Source organism: Thamnophis elegans, chromosome Z (genome assembly GCF_009769535.1).
Source record: "Thamnophis elegans isolate rThaEle1 chromosome Z, rThaEle1.pri, whole genome shotgun sequence".
Taxonomy (NCBI): Eukaryota; Metazoa; Chordata; class Lepidosauria; order Squamata; family Colubridae; genus Thamnophis; species Thamnophis elegans.
The window spans coordinates 88239308-88262376 of NC_045558.1; the positions used below are offsets into that span (position 1 = coordinate 88239308).

The 23069-nt window shown below is 36.4% G+C and overlaps 1 protein-coding gene across 1 annotated transcript in view; it reads left to right on the top strand.

Annotated features, from left to right (window-relative positions):
- The window catches only part of TANC2 (tetratricopeptide repeat, ankyrin repeat and coiled-coil containing 2), a 335865-nt gene that overhangs the window by 292145 nt on the left and 20651 nt on the right, over positions 1–23069 (top strand). The window contains exons 19-20 of the mRNA XM_032236790.1: positions 4427–4520; positions 9625–9758. Coding sequence (XP_032092681.1) covers positions 4427–4520; positions 9625–9758 — 228 coding nt within the window. The remainder of the gene's footprint in view (positions 1–4426; positions 4521–9624; positions 9759–23069) is intronic.

Sequence of the window (23069 nt, forward strand, 5' to 3'; positions counted from 1 at the left end):
TTGAAATATGATGGGCATAGTTTTAAAACTGGATGAAGAAACATTGATAACTTAAACTATGTTGATAACATTACTTTAAAAATGATAAAAATGCAATTGATCTTCCTCTGTTTTAAATTTTATATTCTGCTTTTATGTTTTAGTCACAGAGGAAGATTGGCATTTTCTGAATGTGATTGATTGACTAGTTAAAAAGTTCTAGTAATGAGAGTTAAGAAAAGGAAAAAAACGGGAATAAGATTAAATATAAAGAAGAACAAACTAATGACAACAGATCCCACAACCAACTTTAAAATTGACAATGAATATAATTGAAGTGTGGACATTGCCTGTCTTTTAGGATTGTCTATCAACAGTAAAAGAAATAGCAATCAAGAAGTACACCAAAGACTAGCACTTAATAGTGTACTAGTTAGGGTCTTAAAATGATATTCAGATACAATGTTGTGTCTATGCTTACAAACATCAGAATCATGCAAGCAATAGGTTTTGTTGTGACACTCTGAAAACCAACATTGGATTTGAAAAAGCAGAATAGGAGAGAACTAGCGTTGGTTTGCATTTTGGAGTTAGTGAAGGCTTCTGAGAATACTATGAATAGCCAAGGAAAAAACCCCAAATTGACCATATAACAAATCAATCCAGAGTTTTCACTTAAGACACAAATGACTAGGTTCATTTAGAAGAAAAGAGAAAAGGGTGACCACTGACCAGTAGCAAAAATGGGAAAATCAGTTACAGGGCAGTGGATGCAACATTTGAAGACCTGAAGATAGAAAAATCTGGAAGTCTGTCTGTGTGAATTAACATCAACTTTAAGTTTAGCAATTAGATAATGACCACTTTGTTGTGGTCAAAATGATCAAATTTTAAGATCCTGGTACTGGACTATATAAGGAATATATGTCAACACACAGTGCATGGCCACATGTGGCCCTGGACAAATGGCATATGGCCTCCCAAAATAACAAAAAATATATAAAAAACAAGGCTTTTGTTATTTATATACATTAACTGTATTATATATATATTTACATGTGGCTCAAGTCAATTCATCTTCACTCAGTACAGCACAGGTGAGCCAAAAAGTTGAGCAACCATGATATATAGAGCTTTAAAAGTCAGTATTTTAAATATTGACAGACACATTCTCTCTTTTAAAATCAATTTTTAATAAATATTTTATATAAATAAAAGATTAATACAAAAATATACAAAGAAAAGAAAGAAAAGGAGATGGGAAAATTGCAGAAAAGAATAAAATTAAAGAGGGGAAGAAGAAATAGAAATGATTTCCAGTCCTCTTCACAAAAGTTACAAATTAATTCATTATTCCACTTTCCACCTTAATAATACAATAATTCCTTCAGACTCTTATTCAGTCTGTTTGTTTCAATCATTAAAACTAGAAACCACAATTTCACTTTCTTCCATTTTCAATTAAAAAAGGCTATAAAAGCCCTGTGTTTGTGTGTGTGTTTTTGTAGATTTTCACGGGTACAGGTATGCAGGTCTTGGCATATTCGGGTCTTTTCCCGTGTAAGATTGAGAGTATCTTGGGGATGTTTCGACGAGGTCCCACTCGCCATCTTCAGGCTGGTGCCTTCTGCTTCGTCCTACTGTAGTGTGTGTGTGTACCAATAAAAAAGTTCTGGTTTCAATTCAATATTAATCTTCAAAATTCTTTTTATCATTTTTTTTATTTTCACAAATCTATCATGTGTGGTAAAATGTTCCTTCATGTTTATTACAATTTCAACATTGATTAGAAGTACTTTTATGCCTATTAGATAATTTCTCTAGTGTCATATATCAACAATATATCATTTTGTAAAAGTTCCCCTTTAACACAATATTAATTTCAGTTCCTTTAGGCACATGCTTTCCCATTAATCTATTTGTAAGTTGTAGCTAAAATTCTTGCCTATTTTATCATGTAGTCTTTTCACTTGTTCCTCTTCAATTTCAAATTTCACCAAAAATATATACGTTTTTGCAGTCAGATGTTCATTATTTGTACATAAGTCAATTTTCAAATTCTATCTTGTATTGTTCAATCCCTACAACTATATGCCTTCATTAAATCTTTATCTTAATTATGCATATGAAAACTATTGAAAACAAAATCCCTCTGCAATGTTCTCTTGATTTCAACTTGAACTTTTCTCTTCCTTTATTAATAAGTTGTAATATCTTGACCATTTTTCTTTGCCTGCTGTTTATTATAAAATGCTTTCAGTGCTGAGAACATAAAGGTATCTGTGGATGCAACCTGAGTTTATATTTATTCCATAATCTCAATGTGGTATTTCTCACATAATTATTTTTGAAATCTACATTAACTTTATTGTACGATAAAAACCCATGCAATGCAAACCTGGCATTGTAAAACTTTAATTTGATATGAGACATTTTTTCTTTTTGGAGATCACTTTAATTCTTCCATTTTCATTTTTATCTCCCATTATTTTAACATTTTGCTGTATAAGTTATCCTTTCATAAATGCTTTAATTGCAATCCAAACTATGTTTATGTCTATGCCTTTATTTAATTTCAAAGCATTTCAAGTTATCTACAGTACCTCAATTATTGATTCTTTTTGTACAAAGTTTCATTTAGCCCCTATCTGAAAATTCTGCCTTTGCTGTTATATATTAAAGTCACTGATCTTTAAAAGATTTTGGTAATATCTTCACTTTATTAGTAGATAGCAAATTTATTAGAAATCCAGAACATGTCTATTTTTGAAAAAGATCTGTGACTTTCAAAAAAATATTACATTCTTCAGAATCATCAAATTTACTTACCTCATAGTTCATCTATAATACAGATTCTTCAAGTTTTTTATACATGTTTTCTTGCATTTTTGTACATTTTCCTCCATTCTCTGATAGTAGCCAGATCTCTTTTAATTGATGCAGACAAGATACAATTACTGATGTTGTACATTCCCCCCTAATTCTTCAAACTTCCTTTATAAAGACTGGCATAATCCCTTATTTCTGTTTGTTGAGTTTCTGATCCTTTAATACTTTCTTCAACTTTTGCTGCTTTTCTAATAGTAGGCATTTTCCCCCTAATTTGTAATCCAGAAAAAAGAAACAAAAATTAAAAAGAGCCTTTTCCCCCTTCTGTCACTCTTTAATTCTTTTTGACACACTACATGATCTTTCTGTTTCCCTTTTCTACTTAGTCTTTATTTAGCAGAATGATTAAAATATCATTCTTCTTAGAAATTTTAAATAATTCCCTTTTCCATGGTTGCATATTATTTATTTAATTTAAAATACTTTAAATAAGGCAATACTTCAAAATTAACCGTCCCTTTAGTCCATTGTTAACTTTTGCATTCCAAACTCCCAGCAAGCCTTTTGCTTTTAGTTCTTTTAAAAGTCTTTATATCCTTAGTTTTCTTTAATTTTTCCCAGGATAAAAGGAACTTTCCAGTGGTGGGTTGCCAATTTTTTTCCGATTGGTTTGGGCATGCTCCTGGGCGGGTGGGCGCAGCCTCCCGCCACCACCACTACCGGTTCGCCTGATCCAGGCCGAATTGGGAGCAATCCACCTCTGGTACATTCACCCAGGTGGCTTTGGGCTCTCAGTCTCTTTACACTTTAAATTGTCTCCATCCAAAAGTGTTTTAGAAAATAGATTAGACAAACCTTGTCTTTTAAACAAGCTTTGATTGAGCAAGTTGTTTTCTCCTTGGACTCTTATTTGCTTATAAGAACCCTCTGGATCCTCCTTTCCTCACAAAGATCTCAAGTGAGCAATTTCACAGTTTTCTCCTTGTCTAGAGAAGCTTCATTTTGTCAGGCTCACTGTCTGGCTGTCAGCCTTTCCTTCTGTATCTTTGCAATAGATGGAAAAATCCTAGTTGCATGTCTTTAACCAGAAGTTTGAATTGATCACTCATGACTAAGATACAAGAGATTAATTTGCTAATGAGAACTTCTGATTTAAAGTTTAATTTAATATTATGTTTATTTGTGATTTGGTGCCCATCCACTTCTTTGTCTTGGCCTCATTTTCCTTTTGGGAGTCCAATCCAGTATGCCTCTCAAGAAATAGCTTTAGGACACCCACTCACCCTCAAGTAAGATTCCCCCATTGTTAACTAAAACATAGATAATTGCATCAATATCTTCCCAGGAAAAGGTATGTTACCATATTAACCAAACTGAACATAATGTAGCCAGAATAGTAAATATCATACTTCATTTCAGTAGATCAAGAAAGTAGATCAAGAAAGTATTATGCTAACCTTTTAGTTTTTACATTGTTCCACTGAGTGTAGAAAGTGCATTTGTCTCATAAAGACAATTATTTTAATGGTGCCAAGTAATTTGATTTATGTGTTGTTTTGGACGGGGGGTGCACACGCGCAACCATCTTTCATGAACTGACAAGATTCTTGGTTTTTAGATTGTGTCCTACCTGCTTGATCTCCCAGAAAAAGATGAAGAGGAGGTGGAGCGAGCACAAATCAACAGTTTTGACAGCCTTTGGGGAGAGACAGGTAACTTTTTTAGCTAGAATGTTCATAACTCTTGGGTACATAGTGGATTTATTCAAAGATTTGATCTGTGGGAAGTCTTTGCAGTGCCAAAATTGCTTCCCTAATTTTCTTAATTTTGGGAGTGCCACATGAATTAGGAAATACAGGTTTTCATTTGTTTGCCAGTTAATTAGATAGCTAAGATATTAATTAAATAGTATATGTTCAAGTTTCATAAACATTATCCAATACATTGGAAAACTAGTATCCTTAGGATTCATTCAGATATAGATAGATTAATTTTTCTGTTAGATTGATTTTCTAATCAGTAATATTTCTAAAAACTTTTAAATATGTTGATTTAAAAAGATGTACTTTAATTTTTAGTCTTTTTCTGTAATCATTCAGTTGTGTAAAAAAGATGAATCTTATTCTGGTATAATATTCTAACTCACAGTGTAGTCACATAGATATACAAATAATCCTCAACCTACAAATGTAAGGGAGCCTGCCTATTATAGTTGCAAATGGTGACAACCATTAAGTGAGACAGCCTTGCGTAATGACACCTATCACTTACTCTCTCTGATCTAGCTCCACCACTAAGCTAATGTGAGGCCTGTTTAGTGAGCATGGGATATTTCATGGGTGGGGAGACCCTGGGAGGGTCCATAAAGGAGGCAAACAAGCAGCAAAAAGTTTTGCAAAGCCAAAAATAGTCGAGTGGGGGAAAGAACACAACTAGATTAGGTCCCAGATTTGCATTCCAATACCAGAGAGACTTCCAAACAAGCTTCCATGCTCATCCAATGAAATCATACTGGAGGTTGCTCTCAGGAAATTGCAAACTACTCCTGGCTCTTCTTAGGCTTTGGAGAAGTCAGCCACCTGGATTCAAATGTGGCAGCTTCAGGATGAACTTTCCCTTGCTTAATCCCCTCCTTCCCCAGAAAGCAACATTTCTTCAATAAAGAAAACAAAAAAAAGCTTGGAGGCATAAACGTATTGCTCTTCCCTGTCCTCCTTTTTAGATGCTGAAACTAAGCTCTCTGCCTCTGCCCTTCAATCTCAATCCCTTTTAACAACTTAGTTTGTTAAATTTACTGCATGCCTGAAAAGAGGGTGACAATATTTGTATGTTACTTACCTTGAGTGACTGCCAGGCTGAAGAATACTGTAGGAAATGAAGGAAACAAGCAAAGATAAGCTTTTTGCAGCTTGTTTGTCTTAAGGACTGAAGAAAAAGTTCAGCTCAAAAGAAAAAGCAACAACACAAACATGCAGCAAACCACAGGAGACTGGATTCTAAAGGAAGTCAGACAGGCAGCAAAAAGCTTTCCACAAGGAATTGTCAGAATATTGAAAATGGCAGCTTTCATTGTTTCTATCTCAATAAATTGTATTTCACCAGACCTCTTTTGCGGATATATTATTTTATTTATTCATTCATTTATCATATTTCTATATCACCCATTTCACTTAAATGATTTATTGTATTTCCCAGTTATTACAGATTCATTTACATTCCTATCTGGCATTATTAATTCTTATCAGTGGGAGTGCTTTTAAATGACAGAGCCTTTCCCCTCTCATTTTACCATTAACTTAAAATGAGGTTAGGGATTTGCAGGCAGGATATTTCTAGTTTCTTCACATATTTTCTATTGAAAGTAGGGATAATTGATCAACCACTTTAAGCCTAGTTCATAGTTTATACTTACATGATGGTAATATATGAATAATAGGGTATGTCTGTATGTGTGTTTGTTTGTTTTAATGCTATGGTCCTGCACAAATGTACATCAGTTTATAAAGCATTTTTAAAAACTTGAAAAAACATGAAATACTCCAGTCCTGGATTTCTTCCATAGTTTTAGTATTATATTGTGGTATGTGCACCCACTGGCTAAACATAGTTTCATTTTTCTTTTTTTTCTCTTTGCTTTAGTATATAAAAAGGGGGGGAAACAATCCAAAGAATCCAAAGAAGAAAACAAGAGAAAAAGGGCAGAAAACACAATAGATTATATAATTCAGTGTATACTAAAGAAGCAAATTATGAAAATACTATTCATTGCTTATATGTATAAAAGGGGTGGATTGCATCACGACAGTGCAACACTGTTTTTGTCATTTTGATTAAAAGCTTTCAATCCTGCAGACACACTTTTTAATTATCCTGCAGATAATTAAAAAAAAAAACTCACTTATAATACAGCATTAAAGTGCCCAGTAATTTATATATTATTTTAATCCATGCTAATTACATCTATAATTTTTCATATTGATACATTCCAAAATGTTAGCATACAATTCAAAATCACATTTACACTTTTATTCTATATTATTCTTTGCAAAACCATATTAAGAAAAACATGGAAATTAAATTATTATGGAATAAACCCACATTATGTGTCTCTTATTTTATATTTTCAGAATAATGCTCTTGAGAGCTGAACCATTTTCAACATTCTACATAGATTTTTAAAAAATTATTTAATCAATTTCACCTTAAACTCACATTTAAGACAATTTAATACTCCTAACAATAGGTTTGTTAAAATAAGTATAATCATCTTTTTGTTTCCAAATATTTTAAATAACTAACTTCATTTCAACTTGTCATAGACAATAATATTTCCTTGAATTCTATACACCCATTGTAGATTTGGAATTATCCAAATGTACTTTAATACTGATAGTGATTCAGGGTGCTTGCTAATAATGAAATCAAAAGATGTTTTAATTGGATATATTGATATTTAATTTTTACCAGTCCAAATTCTGTTACAATAACCTAGAAATTTGTCATAAGCTGATTGAAAATATTATACCTCTGTTGGACTATGAATTTTAAAGTTTTACCTCCAAACTAGAATTATTCCAAAGAATAAGCTTATCACATCAACAGACATCAAAATTTTACTGCCATCTTAGCACTGCAGCCTTTAATGCTGCAGAAGTATTAGTCTTATTACTAAAAAAAAGGAATTGCCCCTATTTAATACAAATAGACTAGCAAAATTGATGTTAACCCTCAGGAAGTATGCTGTACTTCCTAAAATCTATATAACTCTGAACCTGGGAATGTTCAAGATTCCAGGTAAAAATCTACCCATCACTGTTACATAAACTGAGAATCCCCACATATCATAGTAGTTGTTCTACTGCTTAGATGTGGGAAAATTAAATGAGGATTGGCAAGATTTATTACAACCATCTGACTGTGAGGTGGGTTTTGTGTCTAGTATTGGATAATCAGGAGAGTGGGGTGCCTAGTAGCTGTGGGTATTAGAGATGGAAGAAAGGGTAATGATAATATGGACAGGGGAATTTATGATGAGGGGAGGCTTAGCTATTCCAGGGAGAGGGACATTGAAAATTTGTTTTCATTGTTAACAAGGCTTCTCTCATCATCTTTTCTTGGCTCTCTTCTGTCTCTAGCTTTCTTTATTTTTCCCCTCCACTGGGTTAGTTGATTGTATGACTGGCTATAAATTCTTACTAGCTATGGTTGCACTACCAACAGCTAAATTTTCCAGGTGTTTCTTTAGTCTCTTCAGCTTAAGTTCCAATATTTTCTTTACACTGCCTACTTGATGCTCCAAAACTAGGGAGGCTTACAGGTAGTCCTTGACTTACAACCACAATTGGAACTGGAATCTTGATGGTGTGAAGCAGTCAGTAAGTCATTAGGTGAGATGACACCTAATAGCAGAACTATTACATGTCCTATTGTACTCTCTTAGAACTACCTGTAAAATAAAAGAAATTGTCTTATTTTGCATTATTTAAGATCCTGCATATATAACTACTGTACATATAGTATATATGTATTTCTTCAAGTTTCAAAAATACAAATTATCAAAAACAGTTTCCAAATTAAACATACAAAACTCTGGCTTTTTAAAGCAGCAGTATTCTGACTTTGAAGAGAACAAAAGGATGGGATTCTTCCCCATTTTATACTTTTTTTTTTCAGCTCTATGAATTTAGATTCATGTCTAGATATGTTCTTTGGTTTGATCCCAGTTTGTGTGCAATAGAAAACAGATGTACAAAATTTTCCAAGGTCATAGCAGATTGTTCTGAAGTCAAAGTATTTAGTATCAGAAAGGAACAGACTATTCTGATGTTAAAACATGCCCAGTGAATTTGGACTGGGACATTTTGTGGTCAGCATATTTCAATCCTGACACGTTTTGTGTCCTATAATGATATATGTATTTAAGTAAATTATTATTTGAATTTTGATTCAGATGTTAAAAATGAAATACATTTTAGTTATCAAGTGCAGCTTGTCATGCAGTTAAGTTTGAAAGAAAATCCAGGAATTATAATAGCTCCTCAGCACTATCAGTTGAATTTGTCCTTCTTTTAAAAAACATTTTTAAGCTCCCCTGTGACATAAAATCACCATAAGTAAATAAATACCCCTTTTTGAGACAAGAAATTGAAGTGCATATCAATTGTTTAGTGCGGTAGATCTCACTTTATTGAAATTGTTCATCAATAATACTGCATTGAATTGTCAATACTATGAGAAATAGATTCATTTTTGAGGGGATGATAAAATTATCATGCAGTGTTCCTTTATATCTCATAATTTTATATCTTAGAAACTACATTGTATCCTAACATATATAGGAGAAAAGTTTTGGGAATGTTTAAAAACAAAGAATTATCTTACTTTTGAAACTATTTTTATGGATAAAATAACATAATCTTATTAGCTTTTAAGGCTATAGAAAAATAACTTTTTTCTGTTTGCTCCAATAAATGACCTCTAATTCCAATCTAGAAGTATTTTTATGTACATATACAAATTAGCAAATTACCTAGAGTAATCTACATGTAGCAGAACTGAAGAACTCTTTAATATCAGCAGTGCCAAGGAATGGAAATTCTTGCAAAGGGAGAAAACTAAATACATGTATTAAAGTAAGAAGTATTACTCATTCTCCAGAAGTTGCTTCTAACAAGCTAGTCTTCGAAAAGTTTTGGAAACTATATCCAGAATCCATTCCCATTTTCCTTTCTTTCCTTCTTTTTTCAATTTCTGTTCTTCTTAAAGTAGATTGAGAGTCTGTAATCATTTTTTCTAATCAGTCTTTTATTTCTTCAGCTCTAACTGCTGCAGCAGGAAGAGGCAAGTTGGATGTTTGCCGTCTGCTTCTAGAGCAAGGAGCAGCTGTAGCCCAGCCCAACCGACGAGGGATTGTTCCTTTATTCAGTGCCGTTAGGCAAGGCCATTGGCAGGTAACAGAATAAGAGGGAGGGAAAAGCTGTTCCCTATTGTATTGTAATACAGCTGTACAGCTGTAATAATATGTATACTCTGTATATTTTGGGGACCACATTTGTTATTTTCATCAGCCAGAGTATGTGAGTCTCTTGTTAGTAAGAGTAACGCGAGAAAACTGTAGGGACTTGTCCAGTTAGTCTCCAAGAATTATGTATGATTAAAAGGAAGGAAAAAAATAAGGACATTTTAGGCATGTTGGAATATCCTAGAGACCTTGAGGCCATTTTTGATAAATTGCATTTATTGCTATAGGATTTTTAAAGGACATAGGTAAATTCATTCATTTATTCAATCATTCATTCATTTGATGGTAATGGGTTCTGACTTCTTATTTGTTATTTGTTTACCACATTGCCATATTTATTTAAAAAAGGATATTTCTCTTCCTTTTTAAAAAATAAAAGGATATTAAACATTTTAGTGACAAACATTTTAAAGAGATAAGCAAAACAGCAAAAAAACCCTCAAATAAAGTGAATTAAAAAGCACGTGAGTAAATAAAATATAAAACATTTTGGTATTATATACCTCTAGTATATCATTAATCATGAATATATTATAATGCTTTAAGAAATTAAGGCTTTACGCATAGATAAATCACCCAATAAATCTGTAAGCTATAATAGCCTGAGACTGAAAATCTTTTCTGATTTAAATATCCCATTAAATTGAAATGTAGACTATACATTGAAAAAGTTTAGGTATGATACAAATCCACATATTGAACTGTAGTCCTGGAATGGTTTCCACTTTGTATTAAATTCCATGATAGATTTACTTTTAAGATAAAATGTTATTTTGGAGGTAAAAGCATAGTCCTGCAACTTAGTAAACTATTCTTTCAAAGAAAGAATTTTCCAATAAGAAACATGTAATACTAATGAAACAGCTAACTTATACAGAGCTAATTCTGCATACATTAATGTATGTAAAAGTGAAGTGATGTTTCAATGGCAAAAGAACCCATTTGTCTCTATTATTCATAATAAATTTAATCTTATATTAAAAATCCAATTATTGCATCTCTATTACTACATTCAAATTCTCCACACATTTAATCATGCGATCTTTTATTTGTTTGAATTATGAGTTTTACCACCAATAATTTGTGAATCAAGGCTAACTCATGTTCAAAATGATATATTATGAGGTTTTTGAATTAAGTCAAGTCTCTCAATATTCCCTCTTGTTTCTATAATTGCTTTAGTGCATTTCTACTTATTTGAAGGTACTGAAATCAACCATGTAAACTAGATTATTCTAAAACAAAACTTTCAAAATATTTCATCATTATCTTATTAATAATTCAAGTTTACAATCTATTGAATTATTAACTTTCCACTGAAGATTTTTTTTAGTTTTTGCCTCTTCATTGAAGTAGACATTTAAGAACAACTTGGGAGGTCTGAGAAAATCTGGACACTCTTTTCTTTTATTTTTCATAGGCATTCATGAACTTCTACATATTGTTTATTTCTGTTTACACAAATAGCTTTCAGTTGATTCAGACCACATGGAAGTCTTGCCACTTCTGTAGAAGCAGCCAACTTCTATACAATTGGTTCTGAAACACATGTTAGGCAACTAGCATGTTTGGAATTCAAATGTGCTAATCCACCTCACTTAAATCTTGTAAAGTTCAACATATAATCCTTGGTTTATTATTGGTTCATTATAGGTAGTGTTCAGGCAATCCTGGCAGTCGCAGTTGCTATCATAACTCAGGACCACACACATTAAGAGAGGACCTCATATGACCATAATGTGGAAAGGCATTGGGTTATATGTTCACTCTAATTGCTTCAAATCATTCAGTAATATATACTCCTGTTTTTCTGTGGTTATTTTCTTTCTGATGCCAGAGAGATAAACAAATCTATCAAAAATAGCTGGCTAGTACCCCATACCATAATGAAGCATCAGAACTTAATTGATTTGAAAGAAGTTATTTAGTTCCTGATAACATTGTAACATCCTTATGTAATTATAGTAGTTCATAAAATCTCTATCTCTTTGATCTGGAAGTTCCTTGAGTTTAACTTACAATTATTGGATTTTGAGCTATATAGTATTCAGAATATAACTTGAGGCAATTGTTACTTTTCCAGATTCAGTCTGAAAATGTCTTATAATACATTTTTCTTATTCATCTTGGATTTGTTGTTCTAGCTTCCAGGATAATTTTTTATTTGTATATAACTGATAGTGTTAAAGGTTTTGTCATAAAAGGTAAACTTTTCCAATCAAAAATGCTTCTTCAATTAACTGATGGTGATTTTTTTCAGTGCCAATGGGGATCAAGTAGTGTTACAGATATTTTGAGATTGCTTCTATTTACAGATCTTTGTATTTTTCTTTTATTCTTCTGTCTCCAGGTACTGCAGCAGCCTTTTTTTATACAAAGTTTTTAATGTCTGTTATAATGCTAAAAATCCAGAACACTGTAGCTTCTTTGTTTTCTATTATTTTATTTATTATGGTCCCTCCAGTATTTACAGGCAAGTTATATTTGTTGCAGATATTACAATGCACCATTGTTGCTACTTTGTTTTTACTTTACTATTGCTGTAAAATCTTCTTGCAGCAGCTAACTAGTTGGTGCACTGTTTCTTCAGCTTGTACTTGCTGCTCCATTTTAATAAACGTAACCCCAAATGTAGCACATTCAGCAGGACAGGGCTCATTCTGTACAAGCAGTATTGCAGGGTCCTTTCATCTGAAATGGTATAGGGCTTCCTGCCTGATCAGGGGGTTGGGCAGAAGACCCCCAAGGTTCTGTCCAGCTCAGTTATTATATTACTCTATTCGATTGTATGCACTTTGCAGCTGGCTGACTCTTGTATTAGGTAATTCTATGGCTTCATCTTCAGAATGATGACAACTATTTACTAATTACTGGTCTATCCAATCTCTCTGCCTGCTCAGATGGCTGTCCATCTGGTTGTACTGGGGCTGGCTGCTTTTGCATGTGGGCCCTTCTAGAACTGGCTCTGGCTGCTTATCATCGGGGTCCTCCAAAGAGTCCACCATGATGAGCTGTCAATGTTGAGCAGTGATTCTATTTCAGATACTATTTTTCTATACAGCTTCAGATTGTCTATGTAAAGGAGTGAGCCTGACAAATGTTTTTCATGTTTGCCTGACTTATTCACTACTGTTGACAGAGGAATCAATGCAATAATAAATAATAATGGTGCTGGTGAATTTCTATGAGAGATATCCTCCTTGATATTAACCTCTACTAGTCTATTACCATTTCCATGAAAGACAACTTCGTCTTTCATTTTGCCATTGATCTTTGCACAAAGCTTCTGATGTCTGTATTTACTAGGCACTTGATGATCCAATCACATGAAAGAGAATCAAATATCTTCACATAATCAATCCATGCTATATTCAAGTTGATCTTCCTTCTCTTTCAGTTTTCCAAAATCATTTTGCCAATTAGGAGCTGATCTTTTGCTCCTCTGCTGTTTGTTTGTGTGGTGTCCTTTCTGCTTGAGTAGCTAGATGCTGTTGGACTGCATCAGCTACCACATAAGTTAGCAATCTGAAAGTTGTAGGTAAGCAGGTAATTGGCCTGTAGTTGCCTAGTGTTGCCTCTTTTGATGGATCTTTTATTATCAGGTATGTTTTACCAGATGTTAACCAATCTTCAATTGGTTTCACCTCTTAATTTAATAATTATTAATTTAGTAATTCTTGATGAATGTATTGGGTTTTTTCCCTTTTTATGTACACTGAGAGCATATGCACCAAACACAAATTCCTTGTGTGTCCAATCACACTTGGCTAATAAAGAATTTTATTCTGTTCTGTTCTGTTCTGTTCATTCTAAATTGTTTGGTGATGAGTAAGTGTAGATCAATCAGACTTTTCAACCCAAAACCATGAAGTTCATCTTCACCTGAAGCTGTCCTTTCATGCTTTTTGTCCACCATTTCTGTTGTTATTACAAGTTCAGCTTCTTTTATTATTGTTATCCACCTCTTGTTTCCTAATTGAATCCTTGTACTTTGGGGGATTGTCTGATTGCTGCACTTAGAATTCCACTGTTTCTTCTTTTTCAAGTGATCTTTGTCAAGTTCATTGCAGTATCTCTATTGATGGATTGGCAGAAATATTTCTGATTATCAGAATTAAGGATAATTCCAAATGTCCAATCTGAAATTCTTAATTTCTTTATTCTATTCTACTTTAGATGATAATTTATCATACGTATCATTAACATTCACCTTAAAAATTGAATTTTATTTCCATATCTTCATTTTTTGAATTATATTAAAAAGGTTATCTTCTATTGTATGAAACCCATCTGGAAGAAATTCTTAATAGAATATAGTAGAATAGAATCTTTAGTGATTTAGTTATTTGACTATCAAAATAGAAAAACTAATACAAATATACAAATAAATACAAAAAAGACAATTGGGCATGTTCATAATAATTTATCACTGCTACAATTAACCACAATTTTATCTAAATATTTTGTTCTCTTCAAAAATGCCTTTGATAGAAAGAATGCAGTCTTGCTATTAATATGCAAGTTTGTTCTCTGCAAACTATTACTAGATGGCTTTGAATATACTCAACTCTGCCTTAGGACTGTAATTGGGATAGATTTGTTCATCCCCAGAGACATTTCAAAAGTAGACTGTATCTATTTCATTATATCTACTGTTGTGGGCAAGAACCCTTTAGAATAAATGGGGTAGCCCTCATAGTCAATAGAACAGTGGGGAAAGCATATGGGGATACAATCTCAAAAATGACAGAATGATCTTAATTAGAATCCAAGGCAAACCAACATCAAATAATCCAAATGTATGTCCCAACCACTGATTCCGAAGAAATTGAAGTTAACTTTGGTTCTATGAAAACCTACTTCACTTCTATAGCTAATATCAAAATATATTTATAGAATTGGAATATTAAAATAGGAAGTTAAGAGAAACCAGAATAACAGGAAAATTTGGCCTTGGAGTACAACCAAAGAGGTGACTCTACATGTAAACATCACCATATGCTCAATACCAAACTCAGATTCATTATGTGTTTTGCAGCAAAGATGGAGAAGCTGTACACAATCTGTAAAAACAAGATCTGGGGATGACTATGACTCATATCATAAGCTTCTTAGTAAAAAAAAAAATCAGCATTAAGTTGAAGAAAGTAGGAAAAGCCATAAGCCATTCACATATGACCTAAATTTTATACCTTATGAATATGCAGTGGAGATGATGAATATATTTAAAGGATTAGATTTGGTAGTACAGTCCCCGAAGAACCATGGACAAAGATTCACAACATTGTGCAAGAGGCAATTAAAACTATCCCAAAGAAAAAGAAATGCAAGAAAGCAAAATGGCTGTCTGATGAGGCCTTACAAATAGCTGAGTAGAGAAGGATAGCTAAAGGCAAAGGAGAAAGGGAAAGATATATCCAATCGAATGCCAATTTCCAGAGAATAGCAAGGAGAGAGAAGAAGGCATTCTTAAACAAACAGTGCAAAGAAATAAAGAAGATAATAGAATGGGAAACACCAGAGATCTTTTCAAGAAAATTGGAGATATTAAGGGAATCTTCCCTGCAAAGTCGAGTACAATGAAGAATTAAAATGGTAGAGACCTAACAGAAGTGGAAGAAATTAAGAAGTGGTGGCAAGAATACACAGAAGAACTATGCAAGGAAGATCTAAATGTCCCTGATAACAATGGTGGGTATGTTTGCTGATTTTGAGCTAGAGATCCTGGAGTGTGAAATTAAGTGGGCCTTGGGAGAAGCATTTCCAAGAACAATACTAGTATTCCAGATGAGCTATTTAAAACCCTAAAAGATAATGCTATTAAAGTGTTGCAATCAATATACCAGCAAATTTTGAAAACTGGCCACAGGAATGGAAAAGATCAGTTTACGCTTCAGTTCCAAAGAAGGGCACTATCAAAAATTCTATAGAGTTGTGCTCATTTCACATGCTAGCATGGTCATGGTCAAAATTCTACAAGCTAGACTTCAGCAATATGTGTAGCAAGAACTACCAGAAGTATAAATTGTTTTTTGAAGAGACAGAGGAACTAGAGTTAGATTGTGGAAATAGAAGAGGAGTTACAGAAAAACTTCTGCCTCATTGCCTACCCTAAAGCCTTTGATTGTGTAGATTACAACAAACTGTCTCAAGTTCATAAAGGGATAAGAATAATACACTATCTTATCTTTCTCCTGAGATATCTGTATGCAAGTCAAGAAGTAACATTTAGAACCAGACATGGAACAACTGATTAGTTCAAAATAGGGAAAGGAGCATGACAAGGCTGCATATTGTAAGCCTGCTTCTTTAACTAATATGCAAAGAACATCATTTGAAATTTTAGGCTGGATTGTATTGTATTGTATTGTATTATTTGTATGCCCCCCTTCTCCGGGAGGACTCAGGGCAGCGAACAATTAAAGGGGGGAAAAAGGGGAACATAAAAGACAAAATACAAATAATAAAAGTAGACAACAGTCGCACAGCCATACATGTCGAGAGGGGAGGGAACTCATCACCCCCAGGCCTGCCGGCAAAGCCAGGTTTTGACGGCTTTTCGGAAGGCCTGGAGAGAGGTGAGGGTCCGAATCCCTGCGGGGAGTTCATTCCAGAGGGCCGGAGCTGCCACAGAGAAGGCCCTCCCCCGGGTAATAGCCAGGTGGCATTGGCTGGTAGATGGCACCCAGAGGAGGCCAACCCTGTGAGATCTAATGGGTCTGTTGGAGGTAATTGGCAGCAGGCGGTCTCTCAAGTACCCAGATCCAATACCATGAAGGGCTTTATAAGTTACGACTAGCACCTTGAAGCGTATCCGGAGACTGATCGGTAACCAGTGCAGCTCGCGGAAGATAGGTGTAACGTGGGTGTACCAAGGTGCACCCACAATCGCTCGCGCAGCTGCGTTCTGGACGAGTTGAACTCTCCGAATACTCTTCAAGGGCTGCCCCATGTAGAGCGCATTGCAGTAGTCCAGTCTTGAGGTCACGAGGGCGTGAGTGACTGTTGCGAGCGCCTCCCGGTCCAGGTAGGGACGCAACTGGTGCACCAGGCGAACCTGGGCAAATGCCCCCCTGGTCACAGCCGACAAATGGTGTTCTAAAGTCAACTGTGGATCCAGGAGGACCCCCAAGTTGTGAGCCCTGTCTGAGGGGCGTAGATTTTCACCCCCCAGCCTGAGTGATGGAATATTGACCAAGTTTTTGGGAGGGAAACACAACAGCCACTCGGTCTTGTCTGGATTGAGTACAAGCTTGTTAACCCCCATCCAGAACCTAACAGCCTCCAGGCACTGGCACATCATGTCAACCGCTTCACTGAGTTGGCACGGGGCGGACAGATACAACTGTATCGTCCGCATATTGATGGTGTTTTATCCCGTGCCGTCGAATGATCTCACCCAGTGGCTTCATGTAGATATTAAATAGCAGGGGGGACAGGACCGAACCCTGAGGAACCCCGTATTTCAGGGGCCTAGGGGTCGACCTCTCCTCCCCAACTAACACCGACTGCGACCTGTCCGAGAGGTAGGAGGAGAACCACCAAAAAATGGTGCCTCCCACCCCCACCTCTCGCAACCGTCGCAGAAGGATACCATGGTCGATGGTATCGAAGGCTACTGAGAGGTCAAGGAGCACTAGGATGGAGGAATGACCCCCATCCCTGGCTCTCCAGAGATCATCGGTCAGTGCGACCAAAGCGATTTCCGTGCTGTAGCCAGGCCTGAAACCAGACTGAAAGGAGTCTAGATAATCGGCTTCATCCAAGGACCGCCAGAGTTGCGAGGCCACCACTTTCTCAACAACCTTCCCAATGAAGGGGAGGTTGGAGACTGGACGGTAGTTGTTCAAACTGGCTGGGTCCAGTGATGGCTTCTTCAGGAGGGGTCTCACCACCGCTACCTTCAATGCCGGTGGAAAGAAACCCTCCCGAAGAGAGGCATTCACCATCGCCTGGATCCAGCCCCGCGTCACCTCCCTGCTGTTCGCGACCAGCCAGGAGGGGCACGGGTCCAGTACACATGTGGAGGCACTCACCGCTCCCATGGCCTTGTCCACTTCATCAGGAGCAACAGGTTGAAAATCAGTCCAGAGGTGTCGTTCAAGACCTTCCCCCGGTACCTCGGCTGGCTCTGCGCAATTGGAGTCCAGGTCCATCCGAAGCCGAGCAACTTTGTCCACGAGGAACTGGACATATTCCTCTGCTCTACCTTGTAAAGGGTTCCCCGCAACCCTCGTGTTTAAGAGGGAGCGGGTCACCCTAAACAAGGCGGCAGGGCGGGACTCAGCGGACGCAATCAGAGCGGCAATGTGGTTGTTCTTTGCTGTCCGTAATGCCGATAGATATGCTCTGATGCAGGCTTTTAAGAGTGCTCGGTCTGACTCGGATTTACTGGTCCTCCAGCGGCGCTCTAGGCATCTCTTTTGGCGCTTCATCTCCCGGAGGTCCTCGGTAAACCAAGGAGCCCTCCTGGATCCACTGCCGCGGATCGGCCGTAAAGGCGCAATTCGGTGGAGAGCCTCAGACGCTACTGAGTTCCAAGTAGTGACTAAGGTCTCCACCGAACTGCGGGCGAGAGTATCAGGCATAACGCCAAGCGCCATCTGGAAACCCTGGGGATCCATAAGACGCCTGGGGTGGAACCACCTAATCGGTTCCTCCTCCCTACAGCGGGGGATTGGTCTCCGAAAGTCAAGCCTCAATAGGAAGTGGTCCGACCATGACAGGGGCAAGATCTCACTACCCCTCAGACCAAGATCACAACTCCACTGCTCCGAGAGAAATACGAGGTCGAGTGTGTGGCCCGCTGAGTGAGTCGGACCCTGGATTACTTGGGTCAAGCCCATGGCTGTCATGGAAGCCATGAACTCCTGTGCTCCATCAGAGCGTTCGCTGAGCGAAGGCAAATTGAAGTCCCCCAGTACCATAAGTCTGGGGAACTCAACCGCCAGCTCGGCTATTGACTCGAGGAGCAAGGGGAGGGCTGTTGCCACGCTGTTGGGAGGCAGGTACGTTAACAACAAGCCCACTTGACCCGCAAGGTCCATCTTCACCAGCAAGGACTCACACCCGACAAGCTCCGGAGCAGGGATCCTATGAGGAGCTAAGGACTGTTGGATAACAATGGCCACTCCCCCGCCCCTTTACTGGGGTTGTGGTTGATGAAGCACCTGAAAACCCTCTGGGCACATCTCTGTGAGGGGGACGCCTCCCTCCGGGCCCAGCCAGATTTCAGTAATACATGCCAGGTCTGCCCCCTCGTCCATAATTAAGTCCTGGACGAGGGCAGCCTTGTGAACCACAGACCTGGCATTTAGCATCAGCAACCTGAGACCAGGGTCCTGACTACTCACACCATCTGGCCTTGGAGTGGAACTCACAGGGCCGGAAGGAGGGATACCTCTGATATAGGGAACCCTCCTTCCCCAGTAATGGCTAGCCCTGAAGTTCCCGCCATATCTGCCCCTCCCCATTATGACCCCAATGTTCCAATCCACTCCCGCATCTGTGGTCCCACCACCCTCTCCCCAAGCCACCGAATTCATCGGCAGGCCCTTCGACACACACATCCAAGGGCTGGGACCGAGGCCCGGTCCCCCTAGCACTTCTGCCAAAGCACTCAGTGCAGGAGGATCTGGCTAAACTCCCAGCCCACCTAACATACCCATGCATACAACCAATCAATCCCCACAATACAAGTTAAAATAGAACAACAATATTACAATAAAAGTGGGAACATTCAATCAATCCCAGTCACACCATACTCTCCCCACACATTTAAATATACAATTTTTGTATATAAAAATTATTAATAAAAATTACAGGTGTATAAAAAATTATGGGTCTGCGCAATCCGAGCAATTACATTGGATGAATCATAAGCAGGAATTAAGATTGCCAGGAGAAATATCAACCACTTTGGATATGCAGAGTTTGGTTTGGCAGCAGTGGCATGTGTGAAAAGAGGAAAGCTCCCAACCATATCCACTGCCACTCTGCATTCTACCCACCTGCTCGCCTGCCTACCCACCTGGCTCTTCCTCCACTGGGAAGTCTCTGGCCATCATCATTGCTCTATGCTCACCTCCTGGCTCTCACTCTGGCTGCCCATGGTGAGTTGTGGATTGACCATGTTGAGTTGCTCTGCCGTGACTTGGTAGTAGTCAGCTAGCAGAAGTGACTCAGCAGTGGTGAGCTGGCTGCACTGAGCTGGCCATGCCAAGTTATCCTAGTTCCTGGTCCATGGGATCAAAAAAGTTGGATACAACTAAGCAATTGAACAGTTCAATTTAGTTTATTTCAATAAATCAGCATTTATATATCTTCACATTCTGCACTATATGTAATCATTGGGACTATTTTGGTGTTATATATTTTTATGATTGGAAGTAGAGAACCCACATAACTAGGGTTGGTGAATTATCTTGTGGCATTGGCATACACTGTGCCCTTATAAATTCTTCTTAAAATGAGGCAATTAGGAACCTATTTCTGTGAAAGCCAGTCCTAAGTATAAATAGAATTTGACTTGTTGTATACATTTCCTGGGCCCTAATTACACCTAGTCCACCTCTTCCAGAAAACTAGTTAGTTAGTTTTGCACTTATTGTATTCTCATCCCTACCTGGATATAAGATATTAATACCATATCATCTGCATAAAGCAGGATGTTTACATATCTTAAGGCACATACATATTTGTTGAATGAAGGGACTTTGAAATGTTAACATAAAGATTAAACAAAAAGTATACAACCTTATGTGAGTTCTTTATTGGTACAAATTTTCTGTTAATAAACTATAAAAATAAACTAACTTTCTATTAATAAATTGATAAACTGTTGATCCTGTATATAGCATTAGGCATAAGTTTCAGTATAAAGCCTTGATTAAAGAGAGGAGGCTGGAGTCTATGTTTAGGTCTATACATTTTTTCCAAAGCAAGTCCTTGTTTATTAAATCAAATATTGTGATGAAGTCTGTGAAAGTAAATAGTTCATTTCCTGTATATTTTTCTACTAGATGACATAAAATGAAATTGTTATCAATAATGGAGTGACCAGACCCAAATCTAATTTGCTCTTTGAGTAGCTAGTTCTTTTCAATTACCAGCCTCAAACTTATATAAAAAATATTTGGCTATGATATCAGTTAGATTAATTGGTCTATAATTTGAAGGACCAACCCTATCACCCTTTTTATAAATGATGACTACAATAGAAAATTCCCAACCAGCTGGAATTTGGCAGGAATTATTTATATGAGTAAATAAACCTACAAGTAAGAAATCCCACCAATCAATGTGACATTTAAACAACAAAGGTGAGTAGAAGATCTTCTCCAGGAGTGGTAAATCATTTTGGGCTTCCTCTAATCCAGTACAATTTGGGTCAGGGAATAATTGGCTGTAATATTCCTTCCACATATAGGCAGGTATAGGAATGTCCAAGGAGAACCTACATTCCTGTAATGTTCCTGTGACTGAGTGCCAGAGAAAGGCTAATTCTTTGTTTACCAGAGAGAGGACAAACAGTGAGACTTCTTAACACCTGATAGTTTTGTTGTATTCTTGTCTAAATGAAGTATGGTAATGTAATTATCATTTTTTGGATGGTTCCGTGCTAAACACACAGCTATTCTTTTTCTTATTAAACCAGCCCTTTATTTGGGACCTTCTGGGGATGCTTTTTCAGTAAAGAATTTTCTTAATCCTACATTTTGCTTTTCATGGGCTGTAAGTACAGATATGATATATTTGGAAGGTGAAGTCACTGTGTTTACCAGAATCTGGATTTGATATTTCATATATTCAGTCAAAGCCCTCACATCCACTCTGGCACATTTTATCCTGGAGGACCTCTAGATCAGGTGTCCCCAACCTCTGGGATGTGGTCTACTACCAAGCCGTGGCCTATTCGCAACCGGGCCATGTGAGTGGTGGGCTGTGCACAACTCAACTTGTGCAAGCAGTGAGCCGGTGTGTACATGCACGCAGCTCAACCTGTGCAAGTTGAGTTGTGCGTGCATGAAAACCGGCCTGACACATGGCCCGATTTCTCTTTCTCCCCCAGCTAGGCAACCAAACCACAAATGATGGGGACCGCTGCTCCAGATAATGTAAATCACATGTATTAATTTGATGTGCAGTCTGAGTGCTTGCAGAATTTAATAGTAACTAATTGATGGTCGCTATTTCTCTTATGTAAAAAGTACACAATTGTGCTGTAGAAGCAAAAATTATTTGCAATGAAAGAAAAGTACAGAGGAATCAAACAGTATTTCCTCCATCTTTGATTCTTCCTTATTATCCTACTCATTTTGGAAAAATAATACTTTATTCTATGCCCAGAATTTCTAAATATTAAATTAAAACAAAAATTAAAAGGTTAAAAGTAGGCAATATTAAAGCAACATAAAATTCAGTGATATTTAAAACAAAATATATAATACCCAACTACTACTGTATGAGAAGAAAAATAACCATAAACAAACTCAATATTATTTTTAACAAATATCAAACAATTAATTCACAAATAATATTACATTTGATTGCATTCAAAATATCCTGTATGTTGGAACTCTTTTATAGTTGAAAAAATAATAAAACAAATTGACAAATGTATATAAAATCAAAGCATACAAAATAGTAAGGGCCAGAAATGTACAATATATTACCAAATTAATAAATTTTAAATGTACATTCGGAAAAAATACATCAAAACAATATTCATTTAAAATTTCTCAAAAAAGAGTGATACTATTAAGTCTTTACTATGTTAACTTAACTCTTTTTAAATAGTTCACTTTAGAAATAAAAACATTAGTTCTGTGATAAGTTAAAACAAGACCAATAAGTTTATGAAATACTAAGAAAACCTGAAAGAAACAAGAAGCGTAAATATATTTTCATAAATCCTTATGTTGAAGTTTCCTCATGTGGTTGAAGAAACAATATTAGAAAAAGTTATCTACTTGAAAGTAGGGTACATGGTTGAAGCAAAATATATTTAAATAAATAAACAAAATAATAATATTCAGAGGCAAGTAAATCAAAATTAATAACATTATTAGGAATACATATGATTTAAAAACAATTAGGTTCGTATTTATAATCAAGGTAAGTTTCACTTTAATTTTTTATATAGAAAGAGAATCAAAAACAAAAAAAGTAATCTTTACTGTATTGGTAAAATAACTGTTCTTTTAGTGATTGACCTTGTAATTAAAAGTTGCAATTCTAA